This window comes from Chlorocebus sabaeus, chromosome 20, assembly GCF_047675955.1.
Source record: "Chlorocebus sabaeus isolate Y175 chromosome 20, mChlSab1.0.hap1, whole genome shotgun sequence".
NCBI classification, from domain to species: domain Eukaryota; kingdom Metazoa; phylum Chordata; class Mammalia; order Primates; family Cercopithecidae; genus Chlorocebus; species Chlorocebus sabaeus.
This window is the reverse complement of record NC_132923.1, coordinates 108,198,965-108,219,502: the sequence shown is the minus strand read 5'-3', so window position 1 is coordinate 108,219,502 and position 20,538 is coordinate 108,198,965. Positions and strand designations below refer to the sequence as shown.

At 51.5% G+C, this 20,538-nt stretch overlaps 1 protein-coding gene across 1 annotated transcript in view; it reads left to right on the top strand.

The window, feature by feature from the left end:
* The window catches only part of OPRD1 (opioid receptor delta 1), a 56,295-nt gene extending 40,415 nt beyond the window's left edge, over positions 1-15,880 (top strand). The window contains exons 2-3 of the mRNA XM_007979749.3: positions 7,847-8,196; positions 11,614-15,880. Coding sequence (XP_007977940.2) covers positions 7,847-8,196; positions 11,614-12,155 — 892 coding nt within the window. The 3' untranslated portion in view covers positions 12,156-15,880. The remainder of the gene's footprint in view (positions 1-7,846; positions 8,197-11,613) is intronic.
* Positions 15,881-20,538: the final 4,658 nt, after the last annotated feature.

Below are 20,538 nucleotides of genomic sequence, written 5' to 3'. Positions count from 1 at the left end.
AGTGGCGCGATCTCAGCCCATCGCAACCTCCACCTCCCGGGTTCAAGCGATTCTCCTGCCTCAGCCTCTGGAGTAGCTGGGATTACAGGCATGCTCTACCACGCCCGGCTAATTTTGTGTTTTTAGTAGAGATGGAGTTTCTCCATGTTGGTCAGGTTGGTCTCCAACTCTTAACCTCAGGTAATCCACCTGCCTCGGCCTCCCAAAGTGCTGAGATTACATGTGTGAGCCACTGTGCCCAGCCTAAAAAATGTTAATTAGCTAGGCATGGTGGTGCACCTGTGACCCCAGCTACTCGGGAGGCTGAGGTGGAAGGATCGATTGAGCCTGGGAGGTTGAGGCTGCAGTGAGCTGTGATCACACCAGTGCACTCCAGCCTTGGTGACAGAGCAAGATCTGTCTCAAAATAATAATAATAATCATAATAATAGCAATAATAAAAGGTCAATGGAAGAATCGAGAGATAACGAAAAGGAAATTTCCCAGAAGATAGAACAAAAAGACAATGTAAGGAAATTAGGGGATCGATCCAGGAGGCCCAATATCTGACTAAGGGATTTTCCAAGGATCCCAGAGAAAGCAAAGGGGAGGAAATGGTACGAGGACGTTTTATACCGAAGGACATGAATCTTCACTCACACACACACAGAGCTGCCAGTTCACCTAGGAGAGGTGGGGAAGGGAGGAAGGTAACAAGTACTGTGTGGTTACCCTTAGAGGGTCCAACAGAAATGAAAAAGAGCCACTTGAAAGCACACGGTCACAAAGGGTCAGACTACCAGGGATAAAGAGAGGAACCTACACGTTTTGCAGGTAGAGAGGACAGATCACATACAAAACATCAGGAATCAGAATAGTTTTAGATGCTTCAGTGGCAACACTGGAAGCTGGACGATGAGGGAGCCATGCCTTCAAAATTCTGATGGAAAATTACTTCCAACCTACCATTTCATGTCCAGTCAAAGAAATCAGAAATTAGGATAGAATAAACACATTTTCAGACAAGCAAGGGTGTAAAAATTCTACCTCCTATGTGCCCTTTCTCAGGAAGTGATTAGAGGATGTCTTCCACCAAAACGAAGGCATAGGTCAAGACGGAGGAAGACTTGCAAGCCAAGAAAGGAGTGCTCTAGCCAAGGAGGACAGGTGTGCAGCTGGTGTAGAATACAAAGCAAACAGTGCAGATGGAAAGTGGGGAGGAGGCCAGGCGCGGTGGCTCACGCCTGTAATCCCAGCACTTTGGGAGGCCAAGGCGGGCGGATCACCTGCGGTCAGGAGTTCGAGACCAGCCTGACCAACATGAAGAAACCCCGTCTCTACTAAAAATACAAAATTAGCCTGGGCATGGTGGCTCATGCCTGTAATCCCAGCTGCTCGGGAGGCTGAGGTGGGAAAATCGCTTGAACGGCTGAGGCGGGAAAATCGCTTGAACCCGGGAGGCGGAGGTTGCACCATTGCACTCCAGTCTGGGCAACAGGAGAGAAACTCCATCTCAAAGAAAGAAAGAAAGAAAGTGGGGAGGAAAGGTCCAGAACATAGCTCACTAGGGAAACAAAAAGAACTGGTAGATTTTTGCAACTGGATGGAAGAGGCATCTTATAGGTCTTTTGGAGTGTTTGAGGAGATTTAGCAATATGTACACAGAACTAAGCAAGTGGATAAAATTGGGGCAATTATTACCTCTGGGAAACTTAAATGTCTGTGCTACAAAATGTAATTATAGTATGCTCTTCGGCTTAGCAGTGGACAATATTTACAAAGTCATAAGAATGTAAACCCTGAATACTGAGTCAGCTAAAAATGGTGATAAAACTATATTGGAACCAGACATGGTGGTGCGCACCTGTAGTCCCAGCTACTCAGGAGTCTGAGGCCAGAGAATCATTTGAGCCCAGGAGATGGAGGCTGTAGTGCACTATGGTTGCCCCTGTGAATAGCCACTGCACTCCAGCCTGGACAACATAGTAGGACCCCATCTCTTAGGATTTGATTTCTCTCTCTCTTTCTTTCTTTCTTTCTTTCTTTCTTTCTTTCTTTCTTTCTTTCTTTCTTTCTTTCTTTCTTTCTTTCTTTCTTTCTTTTTCTTTCTTTCTTTCTTTCTTTTTCTTTCTTCTTTCTTTCCTTCTTTGTTTCTTTCTTTCCCTTTGTTTGTTTCTTTCTTTCTCTCTCTTTTTTTTTCTTCCTCCCTCCTCCCCTCCCCTCCCCTCCTCCCCTCCCCTCCCCTCCTCCCCTCCCCTCCCCTCCTCCCCTCCCCTCCCCTCCCCTTCCCTTCCCTTTTCTTTTCTTTTCTTTCTGTTGGAGTTTTGCTCTTATTGCCCAGGCTGGAGTGCTATGGGATGCTCTTGGCTCACTACAACCTCTGCCTCCTGGGTTCAAGCAATTCTCCTGCCTCTGCCTGCTGAGTTACTGGGACTACAGGTACCCGCCACCACGCCCAGCTAACTTTTTGTATTTTTAGTAGAGAAGGGGTTTCACTATGTTGGCCAGGCTGATCTTGAACTCCTGGCCTCAGGTGATCTACCCGCCTTGGCCTCCCAAAGTGCTGGGATTACAGACATGAGCCTCTGCGCCCAGCCAAGACCCTGTCTCTTAGAAACAAACAAATAAACAACTATGTTGGGAGGATGGAGAGAGGAACAGTTGGGTGATGTGATGAGTTAGTCCTCATCTTCTGTAACAGGGCTTTGTGAGGTTCACTAATATCTGCTTCTCCCTGCTTTGGGTCACATAGAAGACTATTTCTCACCCCCTTACAGTTGGGCATGGCCACATGACTACTTTTGACCCGTCAGCTTCAGGTGGAAGTGACATGTCGCCACCAGACTAAAACTTAGATGATCCTGCAGCTGCCTCTTCTCCCTCTCCGATGATCAAGGAGGCCTTGGGGTAAGATAGCAGGGCCACAGGAGTAAAGCAGCCTGGAATTGCCTCCTGGAGTTTAGTTGTCCTGGAAACACTGAATGGACTCTGTGAGAGATAAACCTTTCATTTGTTAAACCACTGGAATTTGGGTATTTAGGCATAGCGTTTCTTAACCAAATCCACGCTTCAACAAATACTGTCTAAAATGGATGAATCAAGAAATAGCCACATAAGCATATTCTTTAGAATTGTGGAGATAATCGCTATAAGAATAGCTAAAAGTATTCAAAGTGGTTGCCCCTGGGGAACGGGACAGAGGAGTAAGTGAGCAAGGATGGGTAGAGGGGCAGCTGTTCTCATTATTGTCCTGCATGACTTTTTACAAATGTAATTGTGTTACATTGGCAGAAATAAAATTTTCTTTCCTTTTATTTTTGAGATAGGATTTCACCCGGTCACCCAGGCTGGAGTGCAGTGGTGCGATCTCACTGCAGCCTCTGCCTCCCGGGTTCAAGTGATTCTCGTGCTTTGGCCTCCTGAGTAGCTAGGATTACGGTGCCCACCATCAAGCCTGGCTAATTTTTGAATTTTTTGTAAAGATAGGGTTTTTCCATGTTGTCCAGGCTAGTCTCCAACTCCTGAGCTCAAGCGATCTGCCTGCCTCAGCCCCTCAAAGTGCTGGGATTACAGGCATGAGGCACCACATCCGGCCAGAAATAAAATTCTCTAAAAAGCTATATACATATATATAATTTGGAAGGATCCTCAGCAAGTCGTGATAGTGGCTGTCCCTCAGGAGGGAGGGCGTGCTACACAGAACATGCGAGGGACTACTGATGTGGCCAGACACAGGAGGGCACTGTGGGAAAGGAGGCTACCCAGATGGAAATCCAGTCCAGGGAGCTGTTTGTTTTTAGACTTGGGGTGTTGCTGTGTTCCCCAGACTGGAGTGCAGTGGTATTTTCAGAGCTCACTGCAACCTCAAACTTCCAGGATCAAGTGATCCTCCTTCCTCAGCCTCCTGAGTAGCTGGGTCTACAGGCACACTCCACCATGCTCAGCTAATTTTTTTTTTTTACGAGACAGTGCCTTGCTGTGTTGCCCAGGCTGGTCTCAAACTCCTGGGCTCAAGCAGTCCTCGACCTCAGCCTCCCAAAGTGTTAGGATTACAGGCGTGAGCCACCATACCTGGCCAAATCTGCCTTTTAGAGTGAGCCGCCAACTTACATGGGTGATGAATTGTGGGGGAGGGAGGCTGCTGCAGTGTCCCCGTGCGAGCTGGTGAGGTTGGACTAAGACATCCACATCACAGATGTCTCTTGAGAGCCTGCTTTTTTTTTTTTTTTTGAAACAGAGTCTCACCCTGTCACCCAGGCTAGGGTGCAGTGGCATGATCTAGGCTCACTGCAACCTCCGCCTCCTGGGTTCAAGCAATTCTTCTGCCTCAGCCTCCTGAGTAGCTGGGATTACAGGCGCGTGCCACTACGCCTGGCTAATTTTTGTATTTTTAGTAGAGATGGGGTTTCACCGTGTTAGTCAGGCTGGTCTCGAACTCCTGACCTTGTGCTCCGCCCACCTCAGCCTCCCAAAGTGCCGGGATTACAGGCGTGAGCCACCGCGCCTGACTGAGAGCCTGCTTTTTTTGCTGGGCACTGCTGGTAGGCCCAGGGATACAGCAGGGAACAAAATGGATGAAGTCTTCTGACTTCAGGGAACTTGCATGGGTGAGAGACCCAAGTGGGCAGAAAAGAAGATGAATGTAAGTCAGGAAGTGGTTTGTGCTATAATGAAAAATGAAGCCGCTGAAGGAGCTAGAGTTGGTGGGGAGGATGGTACTTTAGATAGAGTGGTCAGGGAGGGCCTCTCTGAGGAGGTGACATTTGAATAGAGTCCTGAATTAAGTGATGGAGCAAGCCATGCAAAATATGGGGGGTCTAGGGTTCCAGGCAAGAGGCAAGAGCAAGTCCAGAGGCCCTGAAGTGGGGAGGTGGGAGTGGGCTTGACGTGTCCAGGGAACAGTAAAGAGGCCAGTGTGTGGCAGGGGCACATCGGTGGAGGAGAACATGCTGGGAACTGAGATCCCAAAGGTGGTCGGGGCAGCTTGCAGAACAGAGAGAATTTTGGGAAGTCGCCGGGGAATTGAGAGCAGGGGAGCGGCATGATTTGTCTTGGGGCTGGAGAAGGGAGTCTAAGATGGCCAGAAGGATGGGGTGTGGCTGTGGGTAGAGGGGAGAGAGGGGGGCTGTGAGGAGAGGAGCCTGGGGCCCTGCCTGGCAGGCAGTCAGTGCTGGGCCGCTCAGCCCGCTTGGACCAACTACAGCAGCTTCATCACCCACTTCCCAGCATCCCAGCCCCCTCTGGGAATGGAAGGATCCTTCGCAAATCAAAATAGCAGGCAAAGAACAGCCTCTAATTGTTCTGCGTAAGAGCAGAGAAATTAGACGAGTCAGCTGTGGGGTTGAGACCGCCTCCCACACAGCTGTGATCCCACACCCCACTGAAGACACTTCCTGGGACTTGCAATTCTGCTGTCTCCGAGCAAAACTTTTTCCTTCTCCAGCCCCAGAGCAAATAGCAGCTATTTGGGGTGGGGGGGGGCGGGTAGGACAGATGCTGCCCTGGAGGACAATGAGTGAGTCAATTTCTTTTCAACCAAAAATACCAGTCACTTCATACAGGAACAGCCTTAGCTGATGCGAGTTTATTCCACCATTCGAAAACACTGAGTACCTCATCTAGGTGTCCGGGTCTGGGCATGGGATCCGAGAGATTCTAAAGGAATGGAGGCACACAGCATGGGACCACCCCTGGGGTGGAGGAAAGAAGGAGCGCGGGAGTCAGGAAGTCTCAGTTCTCGCCTCGGCTCTGCCACTGTCGCTATGTGACCTTAGATGAGTCATGCTGCCTCTCTGGGCTTCAGTCTCCCCATCTCTCCCAAATGGAGGCTTTAGGCTACGTAGTAATTCTCAAACTTCAGAGTTCATAAGAATCACTTGGGGTGAGGAGGTGCTTCTTAAAGATGAAGATTCCCAGGCCCCAGTTCCAGAAATGAAGATTGATCAGCTCTGAGGTGCAGTTCAGGACCCTGCATTTCTTCCAGGCTCTTCCGGTAATTCTGAAGTGAGCCCTCGGGCCACGCTTTAATAAAATCACTTCCCCTTAATGTGTCTCTCTTCCTGCTCTGGAATTCGAGGAGTCACTCATGTAACCCTCCTCCGGGTGTCTCAGGTCACTCCAGAGGTATGAGAGTGGTGTCATGTCGCCCTGCCTCGGGGTGCCCGTGTGTTGCTGTGGTGGTGACACTGCATTTGGGAAGGTCTGGCTCAGTGTATGCAGTCTCCTCTGGGCTACCTGGTGCCTCGCCCAGGCCCTGGTGCAGAAGGGGCCATGGCTGTAAACGTTGGCCAAACGGGGTCAACTGCAGTGTACATAGCTGTGCAAGGCAGAGAGCCTGGAGGGATAACAGGAGTGCTGGGTGCAGAGTTTGGCTGCAGACATCTGCCCTGGACCCCTGGGCTTATGCCCTGGGTTGGACGTGTGACCCTGTCACCTGCTCCGCTTCCCTACACCACTGTGGATGGGAAGAGGGATGCACTGTGGCTTCTGCAAAGAGGTGAGTCCAGTTACATGGGGATGAGGAGGCCTGGATGGAGCCACAGGAAGGACTGGGGGCTCCGGTCTACCACAGAGGACACCCAGGGGACCTCAGGCGCCAGCCAATCTACTAGGCAGTGTCCCTCCCTCAGAGTTGACCAATCATACTCCCCAAAGGCCGGGTCAGTGCCAGGAGCTAGAGAATCAAGTCACTCTGGTCTAGCCCCCAGCTCCATTCTTCACCTGTGAAGAAAAAGAACAGTGATTGTGTCCAGAGTGCTCTCCATGTATCAGGCTTGGGGCTAAGTGCTATGTTAGCTTATTAAATTTTCACAGCCATCCTAAGAGGTTGCTACAAACATCACCCCTCTTTTTACAGTTATGAATGCAGAGCGTTAGAGAGCTCAAGTTTCTCAGCATCACTCTGCTAATATAATAAATAGTAAAGGCAGGATTAGAACCCAGATCTGCTTTCTGCTGGAGCCCAGTTTTATTTTTAAACATATTGCTTAGTACCTCTTAGAAGATAAGGATTTTTCTTTTTCTTTTATTTACTTATTTATTTTTGAGACCGTGTCATGCTCTGTCATCCACTCTAGAGTACAGCGGCGTGATCTCAGTTCGCTGCACCCTCTGCCTCCTGGGCTCAAGCGACCCTCCCACCTCAGTCTCCCGAGTGATGGGACTATAGGCACGCACCATCATGCCTGGCTAAATTTTTTTTTTTTTTTTTTTGGTAGAGATGGGGTTTCACTGTGTTGCCCAGGGTGGTTTTGAACTCCTAGGCTCAAGCAATCCACCTGCCTTGGCCTCCCAAAGTGCTGGGATTATAGGCGTGAGCAACTGCGCCTGGCCTAGGATTTTTCTTAAAACACCTTCTACCAAAGTTATTCACAACCAGAGAAATCCTTTTGCTTCTGTTGTAGTGGAAAGGAGCGATGCCAGATCAGATAGTGCAGGGTTCTAGTCCCACCTTTGCCCCGACCCTTTTTTTTTTTTGAGACAGAGTTTCGCTGTTGTTGCCCAGGCTGAAGTGCGATGGCGCAATCTCGGCTCACTGCAACTTCTGCCTCCCAGGTTCAAGCAATTCTCCTGCCTCAGCCTCCCGAGTAGCTGGAACTACAGGAGTACACCACCACCCCCAACTAATTTTTGTATTTCTAGTAGAGACGGGATTTCATCATGTTAGCCAGGCTGGTCTTGAACTCTTGACCTCAGGTGATTCACCTGCCTTGACCTCCAAAAGTGCTAGGATTACAGGTGTGGGCCACCGCGCCCAGCCTCCCCTGACCTTTTGCATGACCTTGGGAAAGGTACTTCCCCTCCCTGAGTTTTATGTGAAACTGAAATCTGTGAAATGGGATTAATTACACATGCATTTCCTTCTAAGGTACACTAAGATGAAGACGGCCACCAATATCTACATCTTCAACCTGGCCTTGGCTGATGCGCTGGCCACCAGCACGCTGCCTTTCCAGAGTGCCAAGTACCTGATGGAGACGTGGCCCTTTGGCGAGCTGCTGTGCAAGGCTGTGCTCTCCATCGACTACTACAACATGTTCACCAGCATCTTCACGCTCACCATGATGAGTGTCGACCGCTACATCGCTGTCTGCCACCCTGTCAAGGCCCTGGACTTCCGCACGCCTGCCAAGGCCAAGCTGATCAACATCTGTATCTGGGTCCTGGCCTCAGGCATTGGCGTGCCCATCATGGTCATGGCTGTGACCCGTCCCCGGGGTGAGTGAGTAAATGCACCGTGGCACAGGCCACTGACCACAGGAGGCAGTACATGGCCCTTTGTGGGCTTGCAGGGCACTTACCAGGGTGAGTGTAGGTGGCTCACCAGCAGAGGTTGGATTCTGATCAAGATCAATGATGGTGTGGTGACTGGCCAGTGGGAGTGTAGAAGGTCAACCGATGGGAATGGGAATAGCTGGCCAGTGGGACACACGGATGCTTGACTATTGTGAAGATGAATGACTGATCAGTGGTCTCATGGGTTGCTGGCCAAAGGGAATGTATGAATTTATGAAGGGGATTATGGATGACTGGTTATGTACACGTAGGTGGCTGGCCAGGGATGTGTGGATGACTGATCTATAGAGAGATGGATGGATGTCCAATGAGGTAAGGGTGTCACTGACTAGTGAGCAGTGGAGGCCGCAAGTTCTGTGTTCCCATTTTAAACTCCCTTTTATCCTAATTTGAAAACCATTAGCCTGGATGACCAAAGCAAGGCCTAGAGAATGGCCTGCAGGGAATGACTAATAGGAGCTAAAATGGTAGTTATTATAGTACCTCCTTGCATTAGGGGAGCTGCAATAACATTCTCCAAAGCTCAGGGGCTTGACACAGTAGAGGTTTCTCTCTTGCTCCCATCACAATCCAGTGTGAGTAGGAGGAGCACAGTCATTCAAGGACCCAGCCTCCTGTTGATGGCTTCAGAATCTTCTACTGCTGGCATATGGCCGGCAGATGAATATGGAAAGGGAGCGGGGAGAAAGCACAACCACTTTAAATGTTGACTGGGTGCAGTGGCTCATGCCTGTAATCCCAGCATTTTGGGAGGCCAAGGCGGGTGAATCACTTGAGGTCAGGAGTTCCAGACCAGCCTGGCCAACACAATGAAACCCTATCTCTACTAAAAATATAAAAATTGGCTGGGCGCGGTGGCTCACACCTGTAATCCCAGCACTTTGGGCAGCCAAGGCAGGCGGATCACGAGGTCAGGAGATCGAGACCATCCTGGCTAACATGGTGAAACCCCATCTCTACTAAAAATACAAAAAATTAGCCAGGCATGGTGGCAGTCGCCTGTAGTCCCAGCTACTTGGGAGGCTGAGGCAGGAGAATGGTGTGAACCTGGGATGCGGAGTTTGCAGTGAGCCGAGATTGTGCCACTGCACTCCAGCCTGGGTGACAGAGCGAGACTCTGTCTTAAAAAAAAAAAAAAAAAAAAAATTAGCCAGGCCTGGTGGCAGGTGCCTGTAGTCCCAGCTCTTTGGGAGGCTGAGGCAGGAGAATCACTTGAACCCGGGAGGCGGAAGTTGCAGTAAGCTGAGATCGTGCCACTGCACTCCCCTTGGGCGACAGAGCGAGACTTGTCTAAAAAAAAAAAAAAAAAAAAAAAATTATGGCCCATCTCTTCCTAGTGACAGCTGGTCACATGGCCCCACCTTAATGCAAGGAAGTTTATTGTTTAGAAGGGCACCACAGACACAGGAACTAACCTCTCTGAGTCATACTATAGCATGAGATGTTGAGAAAAAAGAGATGATATGTGTAGAATACTTAGGACAAGTCCTGGCTCATCGCCAAGGCCCAATGAATAGCCGCTATTAAATGATTAAGCCTGTGAGATAGGCAAGGCAGGGACTCCTACCTCCATTTGACTGTAGGAAAACAGAATCAGAGAGGTCAGGTGGTTTACTTAGGGTCACACAGCCAGGCATTTTGTGGAATTTGGCCTGCAACCTAGGGTTCCTGCCCCCAGGTCTGTTGCTCCTTCTAGTCCCTTGGGTGGAAGTTTGCAGAGGGTCATTGCTGTGGTTGGGAGAGAACAAGCTTCTTGGTTACCCTTGACCCTCACAAGGGCAGAGCCCCTGGTGCCCTTTTACGGCCTATGAGTCATTGGTCTTGACTCAGCAGCAGAGCCCCATTCCTCACTGTCAGCCTTCAGTTTACGGGCCATTAATTGCATCCCTGCTGGGGCTGGACCAGATGGGCCTCCTCACTCCACAATCCCTCATACACACACTTTCCCAGTGTGTGCCATCAGCACTTATTGGACCTGTGGGCCACTTGCTGTGTGATCTTAAACAAGTGCTGTTCTGGTTCCTATACAATGAAGGTCTTAGCTCTTTCTAGGGGTCCTGCCAGCCTGATGTCCTGCGGACCCACTCTGTCTGTGGATCCCCAGCCCCTTCTCACCTCTTAGCCTCAAGTCCATTGTGTGGCTTCTTAAATCCTAGCATTCCAAGACATCCTGGGAGTCCCCTGGGCCAGCCTTAAGGCTGTATCAGAATCCCACAACACCCTCTAAGGTGTTCATCCAGCCCAAGCCCACACTCCAGGAATGGGGAGCTCATTTCATCCTGGGCACCCTTCCTATCTCAAGAAGGAAGTCCTTGAGTTAAGCTGAAATCTGCTTTCCTCCAAGAAGGAAGGAAGGAAGTTTCGTTTTGTTTTTGTTGTTTTGAGACAGGGTCTCACTCTGTCACCCAGGCTGGAGTGCAGTGACACTGTCCCAGCTTACTGGAGCCTCAACCTCCAGTGCTCAAGTGATCCTCCCACCTCAGCCCCCCAAGTGGCTGGGACTACAGATGTGCACCACCATACCCAGCTAATTTTTTTTTTTTTTTTTTGTAGAGATGGGGTTTCGCCATGTTGCCCAGGCTGGTCTCGAGCTCCTGGACTTAAGCAGTCCACCTGCCTCAGCCTCCCAAAGTGCTGGAATTACAGGCGTGAGCCCCACACCTGGCCAGGAGGTTCTTGCGATTAAGCTGAGACCTGCTTCCCTCTGGGGAGGCTAACCCTATCCTTGAGTCCTGGACTCCCACACATATGTGCCCCTCTTCCCTGTGGGTACACCAAGAGCTTGAACCCCACTGTGCTAAATGCGTTAGGTGTCTTAGCCTATTTAATCCTCACGACAGTCCTGGAGATGTGGGTACTGTCATTAGCCCCACTCCAGTGAAGCTCCAAGAGGTTTAGTAATTTCCTTACACTAGGTAGTAGGGCCTGAGTCCTGCTCCTAACTCATGTTGTCTGTCTCAGAAGTCCTGTTCCCAGTGGAGCTAGTTTGGAAATGGGTCAGGGTGTTTTGAGTTACTGCAATGACTGGCATTCAGTGGGCTGAGCTAAATGATTTCATTACTGCCACCCATGGGCACAAAGGCTGATAAAGGGGCCAGGAGAGAATATAGGGGACCTCCCAGATGAGGGCCAATCCTACTGGGTCTTTTAGGATGACTAAGAGTTCACCAAGTACAGAATCTGAGGAGGACATTCCAGACAGAAGAATCCCCTTGAACAAAGGCTGGGAGGAGGTGGTGGGACTTGCCCAAGTCTTGGAAGGGTGGGTGAGCAGGTGGGGGCCCCTTAGGCACACAGGCCCCTCACCCCGTCTGTCTTTTCCTTGTTTCCACGGCCCAGATGGGGCGGTGGTGTGCATGCTCCAGTTCCCCAGCCCCAGCTGGTACTGGGACACAGTGACCAAGATCTGCGTGTTCCTCTTCGCCTTCGTGGTGCCCATCCTCATCATCACCGTGTGCTACGGCCTCATGCTGCTGCGCCTGCGCAGTGTGCGCCTGCTGTCGGGCTCCAAGGAGAAGGACCGCAGCCTACGGCGCATCACGCGGATGGTGCTGGTGGTGGTGGGCGCCTTCGTGGTGTGTTGGGCGCCCATCCACATATTCGTCATCGTCTGGACGCTGGTGGACATCGACCGGCGCGACCCGCTGGTGGTGGCCGCGCTGCACCTGTGCATCGCTCTGGGCTACGCCAATAGCAGTCTCAACCCCGTGCTCTACGCCTTCCTCGACGAGAACTTCAAGCGCTGCTTCCGCCAGCTCTGCCGCAAGCCCTGTGGCCGCCCGGACCCCAGCAGCTTCAGCCGCGCCCGCGAAGCCACGGCCCGCGAGCGGGTCACCGCCTGCACCCCGTCCGACGGTCCCGGCGGTGGCGCCGCCGCCTGACCGGGCGGTCCGGCCCCCAGCACGCTCCTCCCTAGTGACCCGGCGGCCACATGAGTCCCAGTGGGAGGCGCGAGCCATGATGTGGAATGGGGCAGTAGAAGGTCGGACGGAGGCTTGGGATCGCCAGATGGGGCCTCTGTTTTGGAGACGAGGCCAGGCCGCGAGATGAACATGGGGTGGGCCTCTGGTTTGGGGCGAGGCAGAGGGCAGATCAATAGCGCGGGGCCTCTGGGCTGGGTGCCCCGTCCACGGCTCTAGGTGGGGCGGGAAAGCCAGTGACTCCAGGGGAGGAGCTGGACCTGTGGCTCTGGAACTGAGTCCCTAAACGGGGGATCTCCAGGGAGGCGGGGCTTCATCCTTGAGACAGCCTCAATTTCTAACTTGGAGCCGGACTGTTGGAGTTGGGCGTCCGGGCCCAGGACCCAGGAGGGGCAGTGGTGGGGACAGTTGCTTGAAAACTGAGCTGCAAGACTGGGTCTCTGTGTAGTAGGGAGGAGCCTCCTATGAGGGGAGACCCAGAGACAGGACAACCGGGTGTGGCCACGGCTCAAGATTTGGTCACTAGAAAGGGGGCCTGTGCAAAGGGCCTGTGGCCTCAACTTCGGATACAGTCCCAGTCCCGAGTTCTAGCAAGGGGCAAGCCTCGCTGAGGTCCAGGTCCAACTTGACACCTCTATAAATAGAATATAAAAGACTGAGGGGCCAGGCATGGTGGCTCAAGCCTGTAATCCCAGCACTTTGGGAGGCTGAGGTGGGTGGATGGGCATGAGTCCAGGAGTTTGAGACTAGTCTGGGCAACATGAGAGACCCTGTCTCTACAAAAAATACAAAATTAGCCAGGCAGCTCTGCACCTGCAGACCCAGCTCCTTGGAAGGTGAGAGGATTGCTTGATCCCAGGAGTTTGAAGCTACAGTGAGCTATGGTGGTGCCACTGCACTCCAGCCTGGGGGACAGAGCAAGACCCTGTCTCTAAAAAAAGAGAGGAGGGAGAATGAGGGAGGAAGAGATAGGAAAAGAGAGAAACAATATACCTTTTCTCTCTTTGACAGTCATGTATTTCCTTGGAACGGGCAGGAATGCCTCAGAATCGAAGTGGCCACAGTGGGGCTTGGGACAGGACAGCAGGGCAGGGGGCAGCTGCTCCAGGATAGGGTAATAAGATAGGACCTTTGTTGGGGTAGGGTCCCCAGACCTGAGTACTAATGGGAGCCCAGAGGCTTGGGAAGGAGAAGGCTTCCAAAACCATCTCGAAAACTCAGGCCCGGAGTGGACCTCTGTGGCAAGGGGTGGTGGTGGGTCGGTGGAGGAAGAGAGGTGGGCTCCTGCTTCAAGGTTAGGTCTTCCAGTGGAAGGTGGATGCTTTTTGTGGGTCCTCAGGGCCCTACTTTCTCTGGCCCAGATACTGGAGGACAGAAGACCATTACTTAGATCCTGTGGATGGTAAGTGGTGCCTGGGACTCTTGGGGGTGGGGGGTGGAGTATGAGAAGCATCAGTTCGCACTTGATGCTGGGTCCTGGGCCCCTGATAAGAACCTGGATGAAATCATCTTCCGTTCTCCCAACATCTGGCTGCACCCAAGTGTCTGGTGTCAATGACTCCAGTGAACTGGAACTGCCCATATGGGGACCTGACCTTGAAGGAACTAGGGGGAGAAGCTTTTGTAACTGCAATGCCAACATCAGTGTGCATCCCCCTCTGCCTTTCCCCCCTGCAGGCTCCCCAGGTTCCCCACCTGCTCCAGCCTAGCTGCCCCCTTCATGCTGCTGAGAGTGGCATCCACCTGGAGTTGGGTGTAGAAGTTTCTCTCTTCATTGGTTTGGCATTTTATTCAGGCACTCCTGGATCTTTGCTTCCCAGAATATCAGTGTCTGTCCTTGTTCCCTGTACCTCCCCCGTGCCTCGTCTCCTCTCCCCCCACTGCTCTCCCCTCCCTCACCAACACTGCCTCAGTAATGCACCCCTGACTCCCTATTGAAGCAGTGTGCTGACATCCTTGTAAAAACAAATTTAATTTTCTTCCTTTTTTGGGACAGATGGAAAGAAATTGACGTCTTTGTCTCAAACAAAAGAAAAAAGAAAAAGAAACAATATACTTCTTTTCCTTTTGACAACCATGTCTTTGGAACAAAAGCTGGGAGGCTGTCACTCCAGCAGGGACTGAATAGCATGCAGGGGGCTGGGGACTTAGGCACCAAGAGGGGCTTTGGGCACATTAGGGGGAAGGGATGCCCTTGGAGGGCAAAGCACAGCCCCCTTCTCAGGGTGAGGCTCCCAGCAACCCTAGACCCGGGGATGTGCCTCCTTTGGGAAATGGCTTCCCCGGGTCCTGGAAAGATGTGGGGCCATGCCCAGCACTCACATCCAGCCTGCCAAGCCACTGTGACCTGGGATCCCAAGCCACCTAGATCACTCTCAGTACCCTGTGACCACAGAGACCCCTGTGTCTGAGGGTGGGAGGTCATCAGCATGGCAGGAGACACTTCTCCTCATCAGGGGCTCCTGTGAATGCTTTGGGGGTATGGCAGAAAAAGGGGACAATCTAGGAACTGGGGAAGACTCCTGAAAGAGGTGACATTGAAGTCAGGTTGTTTACTCTCCCTGCAGATATTGTGTCTGCTCCCAGGATAGGCCTGTTTCAAGGCTAGCTGAAGCCCACTCATTGCCATCTCCTGTGTCTGTAACAGATCTGGCTGGATTTTGCCCCTTCTGATACATAAATCTGTCCTGGGGTCAGCAGGGCCCGGGTCCAGACCACGTGTGTTTAAGGTAGTGCCAACTTGTATTGAAATCTACTTCTTGCCAGGCATGCACTCTGGGCGTCAGGACTTGGAAATGAGTCAGCCTCAGCCCTGTCCTCAGAAAGCCTGAGCCAGTGCTGGGACATAAAGCATCAACAGATGATTGCACCTCAGTGTGATAAGTGCAGTGACAGGGAGTCCTAGGGAGGGTGTGATGGGGAAGTGCCTTTTCTAAGCTTTTCACTGAAACACATGTTCGTAGCAATTCTGTAAGAGGAGGAAGAGGGTCGGGGGCCCTGAAGGATGAATAGGAGTTGGCCACCAAGAAGAGGAAATCGCGTGTGTGGACACATGGGGATGTTTAAATGCTTGGTAAACCCAATAAGTTGGGTGCAGCTAGAGCATGGGGCTTAACTGAGCTCTTCTGTCTGCCAGGCTCTCTGCCAAGTGCCTTGTGTGCATCAGGCACTTGTGTGCATCCTGATCCTTAGGACAGCCTGGTGAGGAAGTAGTGTTATCCCCATTGAGGACAAAGAGAGCTGAGGCTGAGAGGTCAGGCTACTTGCTCCTAAGTCACAGGGCCTGTTCATACTGGCAGAACTTGGGTCCCTGGAATTCCAGGGTCCATGTTTCCAGTTAATTCCAGGCATCAGTGAAGTAGAAAGGCCTTAGAAGCTGGAACCCCAGAATGAGGTTTTTGAAGACCTAAAACCAAATGGAAAAATCTAAAGGAAACGGGCAATTTCCCATGAACTTTTGTTCCTCCTGAAGCTCTCCAAATCTTCACGTTTCAGAATGTACTGTGCATGGTGCATTTTAAAGCTCTGAATTGACAGTGTAATTCTAGATCGTCACAGGTTCTCAAAACTGCAGAGTACGTCTGTTTCCCCCAAAATTTCCATTTCTCTCCCTCCAGGAGGAGGGAGGAAAGTTTTTGCCCCTGATTTCAAGATGTCCTACTGTTTCAGATCCCTTCTTCATCTTTTTTTTTTTTTTTTTTTTTTTTGAGACAGTGTCTTGCTCTGTTGCCCAGTCTGGAGTGCAAGTGCAGTGGTGCAATCGTAGCTTACTGCAGTCTCAAACTCCTGGGCTCAAGTGATCCTCCTGCCTCAGCCTCCTGAGTAGCTGGGTTTACAGGCACGCACCACCACAGCCCAGCTAATATTTGTATTTTTAGTAGAGACTGGGTTTCACCATGTTGGCCAAGCTGGCCTTGAACTCCTGACCTCAGGGGATCTGCCCGCCTCAGCTTCCCAAAGTCCTAGGATTACAGGCGTAAGCCACCGAGCCCAGCCTTTTTTTTTTTTTTTTTTTTTTTTTAAATAGAGACCAGAGTGTTTCTGTGTTGTCCAGACTAGTCTTGAACTTCTATCCTCAAGCAATTCTCCTGCCTCCCAAAGTACTGGGTTTACAGGTGTGAGCCACTGTGCCCAGCTCTCATACCTCGTCTTGATGCAGAAGAAGTAGTGGTTAAGGCTGGAATCAGATCTTGGTTTTCCCTCTCTGAGCCTCAGTTTCCTCATCTGTAGAGTGGACTTCCTTCATGGATGGTTGTGAGGATTTAATGTATGTATAGGATAAGGCCCAGAACATAAGTAAACTCTAAGTACATGGTAAGTGGCAGTTACTGCTTAAAAGTGGAGCCAGAGTTCAGGGTCAGAGCTAGAGACCTACAGGGAAGAGTAGGTGAGCTATCAGGGCTAGCGATGGAGAGAGAGGAGAGACTGGAGATCCGGCTTCAGGATCCTCCTGCTTCCTGGCTCAGGAGCCACCATGGAGAGTGAGAAGCTGCCAGAGAAGCAGGAGGAGGATGGGGAGAATGTGCTACCATGGAAACTGGAGGAGGAGGGCGTTCCCAGGGGGAGGGAGTGATGGATAATGTCAAGTGTCATAAGAGAGGATGGGAGTAGGGAGGACAGGAGGGTGATGGGAACCCTCCAGTTCAGTGTTTTACATGGCCCAGGCAGTCCCCAAGCTTGGATCAAATCCCAGCTCTCAAGCTAACTGGCTGTGTGACCTAGACAAGGGATTTGCCCTCTCTGAGCTTCTGTTTCGTTCTAGAGTTGAGATGTGGGAATTGGTCCATCTCTAATATGACCATCAGTTTCACTTAATAAGAGTCCTAACTTTGCCGAATTCTTGGCCACGTGCTAGCAATGTGCTCTTAGGCAAGTCACTTCACCTGCATAAGCCCTCTCTGAAAGCTAGAGAGATGGTGAGCAAAGTGCCGCCAAAGTGCCTGGCGCATAGTGGGGCCTCGATACAGGATTATTCTCTGATAATTACGCGGGTGCCAGAGGCAGCTGCTCGAAGGAGGCTTGCTGGGCTTGGAATTAGAAATGCTCCTCGAGGGCCGGGTGCAGTGGCTCACACCTGTAATCCTAGCACTTTGGGAGGCCAAGGTGGGCGGATCACGAGGTCAGGAGTTCAAGACCAGCCTGACCAATATGGTGAAGCCCCGTCCCTACTAAAAACACAAAAATTAGCCAGGCATGGTGGCCCGCGCCTGTAACCCCAGCTACTCAGGAGGCTGAGGCAGGAGAATCGCTTGTACCCAGGAGGTGGAGCTTGCAGTGAGCCGAGATCGCGCCACTTGCACTCCAGCCTGGGCAACAGAGCAAGATTCCATCTAAAAAAATAATAATAAATAAAATAAAATAAATGCTCCTCAGGTTGGAGAGGGCCCACTAGCATCCTGAGAGGACTTGGAAGAACAACAGTCCAGGCTGGGCGCCTGCTGGGTCTCTGTCCAAAGGCCAGCCCTCTCTTTGTGTCAGCGGCAGATTCCTCACCTAGGGCATGACTACTGGCTGCCAGCTCCCTCTAGCACCTGCTGCAGATCCAGACTGGAGCCGGTCCCCAGAGGCCCAAAGCCCCTAGGAAGTGACCACCCCTCTCCCTGGCACCCAGATCCTGGCCCCTGCACTCACACACAAAACACGTACACATGCCTCTCTTTCATCATGTATTTATTCCTTTATTTCACTGCTGGGCCCCACACTAGAAGGAGTGCTGGAAGCTGGGAGGAGTGACAGGAGCAAATCAGGACCTGGCCGCCCCACGCTGAGCTTGCAGATGTTGAGAGCTGGGTGACAGCTGGCTGTGTGGTTCAGGCTGCAGGCAGCTTGGGAATTCAAAATGGGGCTTAGAAAGGAGCTGGAGGGGGCCCTCGAGGTGGATGTAGTGATGCAGTAGAGCATGGCGCTGTGAGGTTGCCCGGGTTCTAGCCCCAGCACGAGACGAGCGTGGGGACGAGCCGTTTCAGAGTGTGGTACTCTGTCACACTCCATTTCAGTGAGAGGCCACTGAGACTGAGACATTATCAATGGGTAATGTACAGCACTTCTATGGCGTAACTCATTTAATCTTCACAGCATGATGATGAGGTAGGCGTTAGTATCATTACCTCCATTTTACAGATGGGGAAACTGAGGCTCAGAGAAGGGAGCCCAAGACCACATGGCTTCTCAGTGATTCGCCCAGCTAGGATCCCATCTCTGGTCCTTCAGGTCCACTTACTCTGCTTTCCTCCTCCTGCGCCCTGAGAGGAAACTCTCTGAGTACACCGAGGACCCTCAGGAGACTCTCACCTCCAGCTCACAGTCACGGGCTGAGCACTCCCTGTGCTGGGTTCTGCGCCTCATCATGTTGGCAGCAGAGGCATGTGCCAGTTGTTCAAAAAACTGCTGTAACCTTGGTAGGTCCCTCTTCCCATCCATTTCCTCCTTGCCTTGGAAATCCTGCTTGTTTGATAATTTTCTGACTGACTGCCACGTCGTTACCATGTGACCTTGGGCATGCCATTTCACTCTGAGCTATTTCTCAATCATGGATGACAGCACTTACCTGGTGAGAAGTTGAGAAGATTCAGAAAGAGGCTATGAGTGAAGGACCTTGTCTGTTTTGGTCATGAAAGTGTTCCCAGGAGATGTAAATGGGCACATAGTAGTTATCTACTGAGTGAATGAACAACGTTCCTGGTGCATAGTAGGTGCCCAACAAATGCAGCTTTTTTCATGTTATCTAATGTTTTAGGTCATGCCTGCATCAACCCATGCTTCTTTTTTTCTTTCTTTTCTTTCTTTTTTTTTTTTAAGACAGAGTCTCACTCTGTTACCCGGGCTGAAGTGCAATGGTGAGATCTTGGCTCACTGCAACCTCCGCCACCCGGGTTCAAGCGATTCTCCTGCCTCAACCTGCTGAGTAGCTGGGATTACAGGCACATGCCCGGCTAATTTCGTATTTTTAGTAGAGACAGGGTTTCGCCATGTTGGCCAGGCTGGCCTTGAACTCCTGACCTCAAGTGATCTGCCCATCTCGGCCTCCCAAAGTGCTGGGATTACGGGCTTGAGCCAGTGTGCCCGGTCCAACCCATGGTTCTTCATGCTGCAGGTGGGTCTGGAGCAAGGCTTTTCTCTTTTAACCATCTCCTTGAGTTTCAGAAGGTGGGACAACATGTGCTGGAAAGCAGTTTCTCAAGAGGACATAGCCTGGAAAGGAAGAAGGTCCCGGACCATCTGCATCATGGGGATGGAGTCCCTTGGCAGGTGCCGGTGCAAATACCCCCCTATAATGGGGTTCATCTAGAAGCTCCTCTCGGACTGAGGAGACAGCAAATGTGGTTTTGAATCTTCATTGTCCGCTTCGTTGCTGTGACGTTGGGCAGGTCTCTGTCCCTCTCTGGGCCTCTGCACGATGGAGGGGTAGGAGTTGATGGTTCTGAAGCCTCTGCCATCCTGGAAAAGAACTGAGACACTTCCCTCCTGTTCCTGGGTCCCAGAAACAGACATCTATTGGTAAAATCCACTGGGCATTTGCCCAGAGACAGGGAAAAGCATGCCTGGGGGTCTGTAATGGAGCTGCCCCAATTGGAGGCAAGGAGGCGGGCATGTGAAAAAGGAAGCTTAACTCAAAGCCTCGTTTTCAGGCTTTTTGCCTACCCCAGGCTCCATCTTGGTACGAAGGACCCAACCTTCTGTTTTCTCAATAAAGCGAGCCCTCTTCTGTGTCTGCATCTCTGGCTGTTTTGTTGGCTCACCTCTGCCAGGTTCCCTTGTAAGGGGGCCCCAGCCTGGGGGGTCACATAAGCCTATGGGGAAGTCTAGCTCTGCCCTGAGGACCTGTCTCAGAGGGAGAGGCAATGTTGTCCTTAAGAACCCCAGTTTGGACCAGGTGTGGTGGCTCATACCTGTAATCCCAGCACTTTGGGAGGCTAAGGCAGGTGGATCACAAGGTCAGGAGTTCAAGACCAGCCTGGCCAAGATCGTGAAACCCTGTCTCTACTAAAAATGCAAAAATTAGCTGGGCGTGGTAGTGGGTGCTTGTAATCCCAGCTACTCGGGAGGCTGAGGCAGAGAATAGCTTGAACCCGGGAGGCAGAGGTTGCAGTAAGCGGAGGTTTCAGTGAGCCGAGATCGCGCCACTGCACTCCAACCTGGGCGACAGAGCAAGACTGTCTCAAAAAAAAAAAAAAAAAAAAAAAAAAAAGCCCTAGTGTAATGGGAGAGACAGACACACAGGCAGGCATTTCCTAGAGTGAGCTCTGAACCAAACCTGGCCTCTGTGCTCCACTCCCCTTCCACCCTCCGAACTGGCTCCTCCCCTTCCCTGCGCCCCCACCACTCTCCTAATCTAACTCCCGTG